This window comes from Pseudochaenichthys georgianus, chromosome 9, assembly GCF_902827115.2.
Source record: "Pseudochaenichthys georgianus chromosome 9, fPseGeo1.2, whole genome shotgun sequence".
In the NCBI taxonomy this organism is placed as follows: domain Eukaryota; kingdom Metazoa; phylum Chordata; class Actinopteri; order Perciformes; family Channichthyidae; genus Pseudochaenichthys; species Pseudochaenichthys georgianus.
The window spans coordinates 4,303,603-4,316,404 of record NC_047511.1 but is presented as its reverse complement, the minus strand read 5'-3'; the positions used below and the strand labels follow the sequence as shown (position 1 = coordinate 4,316,404).

General features: G+C 40.8%; 1 protein-coding gene across 1 annotated transcript in view; it reads left to right on the top strand.

Annotated features, from left to right (window-relative positions):
• LOC117452920 (uro-adherence factor A-like) overlaps positions 1-12,802 on the top strand; it is a 47,855-nt gene that overhangs the window by 9,484 nt on the left and 25,569 nt on the right. The window contains exon 2 of the mRNA XM_034091737.2: positions 8,913-9,049. Within this exon, the coding sequence (XP_033947628.1) occupies positions 8,915-9,049 (135 nt within the window). The 5' untranslated portion in view covers positions 8,913-8,914. The remainder of the gene's footprint in view (positions 1-8,912; positions 9,050-12,802) is intronic.

Genomic DNA, 12,802 nt, shown 5'->3' with positions numbered 1-12,802 from the left:
TGGCTCAACACGATGATACAGAATGATGGATTCCCTGATAGAGGTCCATACAAATAGGCATTGACATAACAATACCACACAGTTAATGGTCAAAACTACATGTGTGCCTCCATTTTTTATCTATTTCTATATTATTCATTCTATATATTGTCAATCAAAACTACAACAAGCTGACTATAAACATTTTCTTCAGGTCCCAAAAGACCACTGTTGCCCTTATAACCAAATAAGTAAATACACTAAACAGAACAAGCTGCCAGCTGACAGTAATTGTTCATGAATGTTGGTTAACTTTCAATGAGACAACGTATCAGAGTCCCATTAAGCTATATTTTAACTTGCCAGGGAAAACCTAAAAAAGCCAGCTTACTAGCTTGGAGGCTAACGAATGTTTCTCTTATAATATGTGTCTTATTAGTGCTTCATCAAAGGGATATTAATGGGTTCCAGAACTACAGAGTATCATAACCTTAATAATAATATTTTCCTAATTTTCTTAGCTTCTGCTTACCGCCAGTTCTCCTCGCTCTCCCCACTCGCGCTGATCTCTCTCCCTCTCATCATCTTCCTCACCACCAATATCGGCCACGGGTTAGAAGAAGATGGACCTGCACCTGTACTAAACATGTCGGTTATTTTGACACAAGCGGCAGCATCAGCACGAAGGGCCTGCTTTTTTCTTGCCCGCAATTGTTCTGCTCTCCCTTTTCGCTTGGCCTTCGCCTTCGCCATTTCTAACTCGAACTTTTTTTTTTCTCGAAAAAAAAGGAAGTTTGGCTTCAACGGCCGGCTCACCTCCTAGGGGCGTGATTTAATGATGCACACCGAGCGGCCCAAAGGGGGAGGTGATTAAAGATTTGATTGGGCCGGCCCAGTGTCAATTACTAAAAACATTTAAACAGAGGGCCAATATACCCGTCTTATGGGCCGGGACTTCAGAAAAAAAAAAGAAATGACGTGTCGGCCCAAAAGGCACGTCGGCCCACCGGGAAAATGCCCGGTATGCCAGATGGCCAGTCCACCCCTGCTCTGAAATATATATTTGCTTTATATATTTGCTTAATTGAAATAATGTAAAATGATCAACAAAGAAATCAAGCTATAACAGTTATCCATCTATGCCAGGGCTTCTCAAACCCCCAGACCAGGGGTCGGCAACCCGCGGCCCTTTAAGCCCTCTGCTCTGGCTCCCTTGAGCTCAGACAAAAATAAGAAGGAAATAAAATAAAAGTATTTGTAGGACTATTTATATTTTGTTGGATGGTTGAAAATGTTTCGTATGTTGTATTTTGAGGTGATACTGTGACACATAAATAAAAAACAAAACGGTTTTAATTAGGTCAACTAAAATATGCGTCACATCCTGCTCCGGTCCCGCGCGAGCGCCTTTTCTTGGAGGCGAATAACCTGACCCCCGGCTCGATGAGCGAACTATGGATAAATCAAAGAAATGTACCGGAGGAACACAGGATTTAATTCTGTGTGAACAGAGTTATCTGCTTTCACAGCAAACGATGCTGGTTTACCGGTATGTCTGATATGTAGAGAGAAGTTGTCAACGGTGGTGCAGCCTTTACGAGGGAGAGGAAGCCAGCTGACGATCCAGTCATAATTCAATGGGGTATGTCATTTATTTCAGAAAACACTTTTTGTTATATTCCATGGAATGCTCTTAACGTCCCGATAGCAATGAATATATTAAATGCTTTGACAATAAATACATACAAAAATTCATCTCTGGAAGCCGGAGCACTGTAAAAAGCACGACCAATCATCTGCCTCGGCCCGGCTAAAGTAACTGGATGGCCTACCTGCCTGTCAGCCTGCCATCGGGGCACACACTGATCTCGTGCCCTCATTGGTGCCCTCATTGGTCATGTGTGTGTTGGGGGAGGGGCTCTGTGAGGAAGTCTGAAGGAAGAGGCATATTTTTTCCGGTTGTGTATTTTCAAATTCTAGCGCACTCGAGCTGGTTTCTCCATTCTTACCTTTAACTCTTTTTAGGGTGCAGATATATGTTTTATTTATTTCAAAGTGGGCCCATTTAATCATATTTTTTTCCCCTTCAAATGTGCAGAGGACTCCCCAAGTGCTGTGTTTAATTTATTTTAAAGTAGGCCTGTGTATTATTTTTAATTCTCCTTATAAAAGTTCTTTGTTTCTTATTAGAGGTTAACAGTTTTATATCATGTAATAAATAGCCTAATAAATGCAAAAAAACTGTAGTTTTTGTCTGATATAACAATAAAAAACTATGAAATATGTTTTGCGGCTCCAGACAAAACATTTTTTGGGAAAAAGGAGCGAAATGGCTCTTTTGGTCAAAAAGGTTGCAGACCCCTGCCCCAGACCAAGGTCCAGATCCGGACCGAATTGCAAATCAATCCGGACCGAACCCTGTGTCCCATTATAATTTTTTTTTTTTTTTTTAATTATTAAAAAAAAAGAAAGAAAATCATTTCTGATTCTGATTAAAGTGGACCTATTATGCTATATTCGAAAAATATATTGTAGGGCAGGGGTGCCCAACCTTTTTTGAACCGAGAGCTACTTTTAAAGTTGCCAGTCTGCCGAGATCTACCAGTCCAAATAGAGAGGCGTAGCCATTACTGACAGCCTACCAGGTAAATACACACTTCTACTTGTATAAAACTGACCTTTGTACGATTAATACTTCATAAAATACTGCAGATCCTTTATCTTACCTCTTTCTAATCTACACACATACAAGTATTTAACTGAAGTTACACACACACACACACACACACACACACACACACACACACACACACACACACACACACACACACACACACTCACACTAGGGCTGCTCGATTATGGCAATAATCAAGATTATGTTGGTCAATAATTAATATCATGATTATTAAATACGATTATTCATTGACTTTGAAAACATCCATTTATTGAACTTTAAAACAAATAATAATTTGAACAGTATATTTGTAACTGTTGATTACCCTGAACATATAATTCAACTGAAAAACCAATACAAAAATTTATTAAATAAATGATACATTACTAAAAAAATTATTAGATCAAACATGTTGTAGTGCAAGGTCACAACCTAGCAAAGCAAAATAATCGTTTTTTTCGATTATGTTGTTTTCGTAATTGTGGCAGGCCAAAATCGTAATTGCGATTAAAATATGATTAATTGCACAGCCCTAACTTTCATATACATTTTCCTTCATACTTTATAGCCGTGAAATAGGTCTTAAATTCTATTCAAAGTGGTCTTAAAAAGGTGTTAAAAAGTCTTAAATTTGAGTTGGCGAAACCTGCAGGAACCCTGTACAATAAAAAGTCCTGCATTCAAAATGTTACAAGTAAAAGTAGAAAAGTATTAGCATCAAAATATAGTTAAAGTACCACCTGCAGAGGGATGTAGATTCAGGTGTTCTTTATAGAGACCGCCTCGCTGCACATTATTCCTTGCATAAAGATAGATTGTCGGTCCCTTACACCATGTTGTACACAGTGGAAATACACATTCTGGTTACCTCAACATCAGGGATCTTATCCATTAAACTCCTTCTGAATCAAACCGTCACAGTAGCCTTACCTTACTGATCCCCCCTAAAATAGAAAAACACACGTTACTTTACCAGCAGAGAGAAAATGGATTATTAAATTATTAATGTGACTAATAAAGAGCAGTTTGATTATTAAGTATTATTCTGTTGATCAATGTCATTACATTTGGTGAAAAGCACATAATGACTTGTTTAAGACTCGTTTTGTCAAAGTTTAGGACTTGGACTTTACTTGAACTTGCCCATCCTGACTTGAGACTTGACTCGGAGTTGAGCGCAAAGACTTGAGACTTGACTCGGACTTGAGCGCAAAGACTTGAGACTTGACTCGGACTTGCAAAACAATGACTTGGTCCCACCTCTGGTGTACACACAGCTCGAGTGCGGGCATTGACCTGTCATCTGATTTAATTTTTAGTTGCTGCTGTAGTGGAAGTTTAGTAAAGTTATGTTTGATTAAGTACGCCAAATCTCCACCCTCCATAATGCTTAATTTGCTTGATAATTTCTAATGGCGGTGATGACAGTTACAGTATTAAAACTGATGTTGATGTGATTTGATTGGATGGCAGTGTCCAATCAAATCGCCAGCCGCCCTGACCAATCACAGGTTGGCAGGGGCATCACGTGGGCCTCATCTGATTGGTCAATCCCTCCATTTTTTTTACCAAGGGAAGCCAGATTCGGCTGGCCTCCTCTCGCAACAGTGAGTGCAATCTACTGTTTCACCATAACATCTAGAGGGGCGCTGTTTGTTTCACTCTTTGTAAAATACTCAATGAGAATGGGGGAGAGACGGGCCGGCAGCAACACACAGCAAAGGAGAATTATCGAAACAAAACAAAGTGTTTTTATTTATTTATCTAAATTATATCCAAAAAAACAGGGGACGCCTGGCTTCCCTTGGCCTCCGGGAGAAAACGCCACTGATTGGCTACAGACAAACAGTGCCATTTCTCCCACTAGTTCAAGCCAACATACTGTATGTATGTATTGAATGTATGTGTGTATATAGGGGCGCCGTTTACCGACAGGCAAGTGCTTGGACCAGAAGGGGGCCCCCAAATAAAGTAGATTAATCCAATCCAATCCAACTTTATTTATATAGCACTTTAAAACCTCCAGACCAAGTGCTGTACAGAGAGATACATAAAATATAAAACCACACAGCTCAGCTCACAAAACATAAAATCAATTAATTAATTTAAAATAAAAGATACAAACACAAAACAAACCAGAATAAACGTAACAATTTCAAAATAAAATTTTCTTTTTTAAAAAAAAACAAAAAAAGATTAAGAAGGTCCACAGCAACAAAACATGAAACACCCTTTAATTTACTGCAACAACATGTCGGGAAACCCCCTCAAGGGGGCCCCATGCCAGAGGTTGCGCTAAACTTTTTCACTGCCCGTCATGGTGACGGACAGGATCGTAACATTTCCGTCAAAACAAAATTCAGTATTACCCCTCGGCCTTTACACTCTGGGGGGGGGGGGGGGGAGAGAGAGAGAGAACTGTTTCGTTGCTCCGCACCGGGGGTGGGGGGGACTTCACTGGCATTGATCCGGACAAAAAAGTTTGACTACCCCTGATCTATGCAAAAGATCTCACGGGTTTGGTTTTATACCCTAAATCAGGGATGGGCAAATGGCGGTCCGGGAGCCCCCACCTCTTATTTTTGTGGCCCTCAGATTAATTTAGAAATAACGTAATTAATTAAAATATATATATATATTTTTTTACTTGTAGTACATCCACTAGACTCCTAATTACATCGCGAGCTACGTACATGACTTTGTTTGGCAGCCAAATACCGCAAAATAATCTGTGACGCATTTGTGTGTATTGTGTTTGTTTCCCGGGGAAACCCTCACAAGAAACACCGGCTCTTGTTATGCCTGCTCTGACGTTAAGTTACCGCTTGTAATTATGCCTTAAGCTTAAAAGTTGTTTTTATCATCTGAATTTGGCGAAACAAGTTTAATATTCTAAAAATCAAGACTTTGTTTATTTGAAATCAGATGAAAACAAACTGTCACGGACCCTGCCGTGTTATCTATGATTACTATACACTTTACATTCATAATTTTAGCGGGAGGGAGGGGGAGCGGCGCTGAGGAACAGCAGATTTGGTTGGCAGGTGTCTGTGTGGACATTCCCCTTATTGTGGAATAAGTGTCTTAGGTTCAAGTCAGTCAACTAATGTCTGGGTTAGTGTTCATGGCTTCATGTTTATGTCATCTTAATGGTTAATCTCAATGCACACACATTTTCCGTGCTTTCCAATAGTTTAAAATAGTTTTATTCCACTGTTAAATAACCTGTTCAATACAAGCATGCCACTTGTAAAAATGAAATAAGATTTTGTGAACTGATTTGTTTAGTGAGCTTATTAGAGGATGTTCCCTGAAAGATTGTAAAATGTTAATGAAGATGTCCGACTTAGTATATTTGTTAATAATTACATACAATACATGGAATTTGTGTGTGTGTGTGTGTGTGTGTGTGTGTGTGTGTGTGTGTGTGTGTGTGTGTGTGTGTGTGTGTGTTCCAAGTGAATCTGCGGCCCCCTGGTGGCCAGTACATACATTATGTGGCCCCCACCACCATCAAAGTTGCCCATCCCTGCCCTAAATACTTAAACCACCTTCAAAGTGTTTAATTGCACAATAAGTATTGAATGACTTGTTGGAGCACGCTGATTGGCCAATACTCAGACAGTGCAGATGCATTGAACACAGCACAGGCACGACACATTGACTCTACTTGACATACGAGCAGGCTTGGGAGTAATTGATCACAATAACGGGATTATGTTATCACGATACAAAAAAAGGTAACTGTATTATCTTTCAGTTGTACTAAAACGCAGCATTTTCTGTCAGCTCAGATTCTATTTCTGCTTTTTTAAACTGTAGTATTTGCTCATGTGTTTCAGTGTTGGTGTAGACTAGAATATGCTGAGTGAAAGGCAGCTTTTCCCATACGTAAAATCATGTTTGATGATAAGTATCTTGGTTTTCTTATTTTCAATTAACCTAAACGAAAACCTTCTTATTGTTGTATTTTATTTATTTGCATTTCATTTGATAACAAGGTAATCCAAAAGTCACAAAACGGATTCATGTTACACTACTTTTATATTTTGATACTACTTTTACGGATTACTAGTAATTGTAACGGAATAATTCTTTTTCTCAAGTTACAAACTGCATATTAGCAATGTTATCTCCATTCTTTGTCAGTCAAACCTAATGAATCAAACAGTCTATTCATAATAACTAGTAAGCAGAAACTAAAGTTGATTTCTTATTAACTATTATTAACTAAAGCTACATTTTGAAAGTGAGTCTCAGTTAATGAGCATGAGGTCACTGAGGATTATCCGCATTAGTTGTGGCAGGTTAAGTCCAGGTGCATGACTCCTGCTGGCTCAGAGGCATGTGCAGGGGTCGGGGGGGATGTGGTGTTACACTGAAATTGTACTTAATCAAAGTCAACGTTCCCGTTTTGTCAGTGTATCTGGTGTAAGGACACCGATGTGAGTAGAGATTTAGTTCGATCATTTCTAATAAAGGGCTGGTGATGATTTAGAAAAATCGTTAATGACTGCATAAGGAAGCAATCAGTTACGAGTTATAACAAGCACTGCTTTATTACACATGATACTGTGGAAATGTCTGACGGAGAAATATGTCCTGTTTGTGCAACGTTTGATCAAAACTAAGGCCAACAGGTGTTTTTGGAAATTATTTTACAATTATATGTGTGAAATAACATAATCGTGAGCTGTTGTTGTCAGTAGTAAGCCTACTTTGACGACAGAAATCAACAATATTAAATATTAAAATATTCCAATATCAAACTTTTCATTACTTCATCACTCAGTACACACACCAGAATTGGTAGTTTAACTTCCTTCCTTTCTGCCACGGATTTTTCTAGATAGATTAAGTATGATATCAAATTCAAAGGGGCTTTATTGGCATGAAAGTTGAACAAAACGATGTTGCCAAAGGATCAAAATACAAAATAATTAACATACATTTCAAATGTACATATTATTATATATATATATATTAGTGCTGTCAAAATTATCGCGTTAACGGCGGTAATTAATTTTTTGAATTAATTGCGTTAAAATATTGAACGCATTTAATGCATGTGCAGAATGGCCCGCCCCATACGTGCCACCAGTGGCAGCGCCAGGGTATGGCTGGGGTAGACTACACCCATACCAAGAAATGTTTTAGCCCCACCATGAAAAATGATGTTAAAGTAAGCAAAATAAAGTCTGCCAACTCGCGGAGTAAATTGTACAGACAGCAGTTAGTAGATTGATTTCAGTAGCCACGGTTTTGAAAACTTTTGTCACGTAGTGATCGACTTCTCAATAGAATATCTTTGATAATGTCTTCTGGCCAATCAGAATCAAGATAACGGCGTCGTGTTGTTGTAGGAAGTCCCAACGGAGAATACTTTGCTGTAGTACAGGGGTGCATAACTAACTGGTACGCAGGTTATGTGCGTAATCTGAAATGCGTACCGTCACTTGTGTCACAAAGCGCATTTGCGTACCGACGTACTAGTGAAGCTTTTCCAGAAGGCGGTTAGATCACCGGACGACAGAGTCGGTCTCCGTGTGCACAGACAGGGCTGCTGTACAACGGACTTGTGCCAAAACTACGCCAACCGGCTGCGGAGGGAGACTCCCCCCCCCCCCTTCACTGGAGAACTGCGCTAAAACAGCTGATCACAACGTTCACGCTCGGTGGTCACGAAGTACTCCCCCCCCTCTGTCCACTTTCCTGAAGTACTCCCCCGTTGATAGAAATCAACACGTAATGAATTAAGACCCCACGGTTTGATGATTGATAGGTGTGTGGGTTGTCTTTCATTTTGACAAATGTTATAATAAACATAGATACTGTATATTAAATGGATATATCCGCCTTCCTTCATTTATCTTTCCATTCCCACAACAATATACATAAATAAATGGCATATTTTGGACATAGTTCGAATGGTGATTAATCATGATTAATTAATTTTTAAGCTGTGATTAATCTGATTAAAAATTGTAATCGTTTGACAGCCCTAATATATATATATATACAGTGATACAATTACACTTCAACACACGGGCTATCATCTCTTCTCATATTTCACATCAAAGTTGAAGATCATACTGTTTCCTTCAATCCCTATCAGATTTTAGGCAACATAAAATTGAAGAATTACCATTTCCCCTTTGTTTGAACAAGAATGAGATAAATTTAACAACTTCCTGTTCTAGTTCTGAAGCCTTTTAAGCAGCTCTTCTCACTCGTGTGTATATTGTGTTGTGTGTTGTAGGGATGAAGTTCCCTGTGGATCTCCTGGCTGGTGTCAGCCAATCAGAGGTGGAGCGGTCGGCCCACGCCTACATGAACAGCCTCCTCTACAGCGACCCTGACTGTCCTGACCAGCTCCGCCTCTCTGACTCCACACAGGTAAACACTGCCCCTTGACTGGACCAGAGGGCTGTCAGTCAAACACACGTCCCCTCAGTAAGGGATGGTTTTCTGATGGACAGGCTCAAAGTACATTTAGTCACGTATTAAAGTATTAGAGGCACTTGTACTTAAATATTTTTATGTTAGGCTACTTACTAGTCCACTTCAAGTTACTAGTTACTTTACAGATTTAGATTGTAAACAAATATTTTTTTCGCACATGTGCGCGCAGTGATGAGCGGGCCCTCGCGTCCGTGCGCCTGTCGGGGAGGGCAGCCGGTCGTCCCGGCGTCAAGCAGACACGCGTGAGTCCTGGGAAATGAGCCGTTTGTCATTTCTCAAATTTTCGCGTCCCAGACTCCCAGGTCCTCCGGCAGCGACCCGGAAACGGATGTCGGCGCGCTGTCTCGAATGAAAACACATTTCTCTAAAGGGTCGTCGAGGATTGATTATCGAGGAGGCTGTCTGGAGGAGCCGTAACCGAGGATACACTTATTTAGAGGAGAGAGGAGTCTCTCTGGAGGAGCCGTAACCGAGGATACACTGATGCAGAGGAGAGAGGAGAGAGGAGTCTCTCTGGAGGAGCCGTAACCGAGGATACACTGATGCAGAGGAGAGAGGAGTCTCTCTAGAGGAGCCGTAACCGAGGATACACTTATTTAGAGGAGAGAGGAGAGAGGAGTCTCTCTGGAGGAGCTATAACCGAGGGTACACTGATGTATCCTCCGGAGTCGACTTCAGCCAACAGTGATGTTTAAAAGAGGTTCGTTGGCTGGACTTCTGTCAACGAAGCACAGCTCTGCAAACTGTTCCCGTTGTGATTATAAGTTATTTAAGATGATCAAATGTGCATCAGACTTTCTGCCCTTTACCGTTTGTTTACTCAATAATCACATCTCCCCTGGATGTTAGGCTATTTCTTTTTTAATAAAACTGCTTTCATTGTGACGCGATGTTTACAGTGAGAACAGCTGCTGAGGTCAGTGCAGAAAGCAGAACAGTGTGTATAATATATATCGCTCAATAATACCAGGTTTCACACTTTATTTGTAGGCTTTAGGAGATATCTACAAATAAACAATAGATATTTTTCATGAAACCATATACTCCTTCACATAATAAAATATACTACATATGTAGCCTGATATTTAGTATATGCTTTAGGAGCTGTGTGTGTGTGTGTGTGTGTGTGTGTGTGTGTGTGTGTGTGTTGTGTGTGGGTGTGTGTGTGTGTGGTGTGTGTGTGGTGTGTGTGTGTGTGTGTGTGTGTGTGTGTGTGTGTGTGTGTGTGTGTGTGTGTGTGTGTGTGTGTGTGTGTGTGTGTGTGTGTGTGTGTGTGTGAGTGAGTGAGTGAGTGAGTGAGTGAGTGAGTGAGTGAGTGAGTGAGTGAGTGAGTGAGTGAGTGAGTGAGTGAGTGAGTGAGTGAGTGAGTGAGTGAGTGAGTGAGTGAGTTGATGTGGCAGGCAGACAGGCGGTTATCTGACATATACAGTGGGGCAAAAAAGTATTTAGTCAGCCACCAATTGTGCAAGTTCTCCCACTTAAAAAGATGAGAGGCCTGTAATTTTCATCCTAGGTATACCTCAACTATGAGAAACAAAATGAGAAGAAAAAAAATCCAGAAAATCACATTTATTCACAAGTATTTGGTCAATAACAAAAGTTAATCTCAATACTTTGTTATATACCCTTTGTTGGCAAAAACAGAGGTCAAACGTTTTCTGTAAGTCTTCACAAGGTTTTCACACACAGTTGCTGGTATTTTGGCCCATTCCTCCATGCAGATCTCCTCTAGAGCAGTGATGTTTTGGGGCTGTTGCTGGGCAACACGGACTTTCAACTCCTTACAAAGATTTTCTATGGGGTTGAGATCTGGAGACTGGCTAGGCCACTCCAGGACCTTGAAATGCTTCTTACGAAGCCACTCCTTCATTGCCCGGGCGGTGTGTTTGGGATCATTATCATGCTGAAAGACCCAGCCACGTTTCATCTTCAATGCCCTTGCTGATGGAAGGAGGTTGTCACTCAAAATCTCACGATACATGGCCCCATTCATTCTTTCCTTTACACGGATCAGTCGTCCTGGTCCCTTTGCAGAAAAACAGCCCCAAAGCATGATGTTTTCCACCCCATGTTTCACAGTAGGTATGGTGTTCTTTGGATGCAACTCAGCATTCTTTCTCCTCCAAACACGTCTAGTTGAGTTTTTACCAAAAAGTTCTATTTTGGTTTCATCTGACCATATGACATTCTCCCAATCCTCTTCTGGATCATCTAAATGCTCTCTAGCTAACTTCAGACGGGCCTGGACATGTACTGGCTTAAGCAGGGGGACACGTCTGGCACTGCAGGATTTGAGTCCCTGGCGGCGTAGTGTGTTACTGATGGTAGCCTTTGTTACTTTGGTCCCAGCTCTCTGCAGGTCATGGACTCGGTCCCCCCGTGTGGTTCTGGGATCTTTGCTCACCGTTCTTGTGATCATTTTGACCCCACGGGGTGAGATCTTGCGTGGAGCCCCAGATCGAGGGAGAGTATCAGTGGTCTTGTATGTCTTCCATTTTCTAATAATTGCTCCCACAGTTGATTTCTTCACACCAAGCTGCTTACCTATTGCAGATTCAGTCTTCCCAGCCTGGTGCAGGTCTACCATTTTTGTTTCTGGTGTCCTTTGACAGCTCTTTGGTCTTGGCCATAGTGGAGTTTGGAGTGTGACTGTTTGAGGTTGTGGACAGGTGTCGAGTGGAGGACAGAGGAGACTCTTAAAGAATAAGTTACAGGTCTGTGAGAGCCAGACATCTTGTTTGTTTGGAGGTGACCAAATACTTATTTTACAGAGGAATTTACCAATTAATTCATTAAAAATCCTACAATGTGATTTCCTGGATTCTTTCCCCCCATTCTGTCTCTCATAGTTGAAGTGTACCTAGGATGAAAATTACAGGCCTCTCTCATCTTTTTAAGTGGGAGAACTTGCACAATTGGTGGCTGACTAAATACTTTTTTGCCCCACTGTAAATGGTAAAAAATGGTACATTCTCCGTTAGCCTACGAGCTCCCCGTTTGAGCGAAGGACTGTTCCTTCTCAAAGTAGCATGACATTGGATATGCGCTTAACTTGTCCTGGATTGGAATTTTTCCGATCATTTCCCTAGGAGGAGTTTGCAAAACTGTGCTTAAAATGCATGAAAAACGCACATATTTGAAAATTGCCGAGTTTTTGGGGGGCGGGGCAAAGTAAAAGCAATTTGAAATATGTGTGCAATTATAATAGCAATGTGTATACAGCGTTTCGTGAATATCGGAAAAACTATATGCGAGTAGTTTGGAGTAATTTGCGACATGTAAATCGTCAAAAATGGAACATCTCCGTTCGCTTACGAGCTCATCGTTTTGAGCGATCGATTATTCCTTCGCAATTAGCATCACATTGGATATGGGCTGAACTTGTCCCTGGATTGGAATTTTTTCGATCATTCCCCTAGGAGGAGTTTTGCAGAAATGTCCTTAAATGCATGAAAAACGCACGTTTTTCAAAATGGCCGACTTCCTGGGGTGCGGGGCTAATGGAAGGCAATTTGAAATATGTGTGCAATCATAATAGTAATGTGTATACAGCATTTCGTGAATATCGGAAAAACTATATGCGAGCAGTTAGGAGCAATTTGCACCATGTAAATCGTCAAAAATGGTGTATTCGCTGTTAGCTTACGACCTCTACGAGTGATTTTTCAAAAATGTGCCCCGCAATTA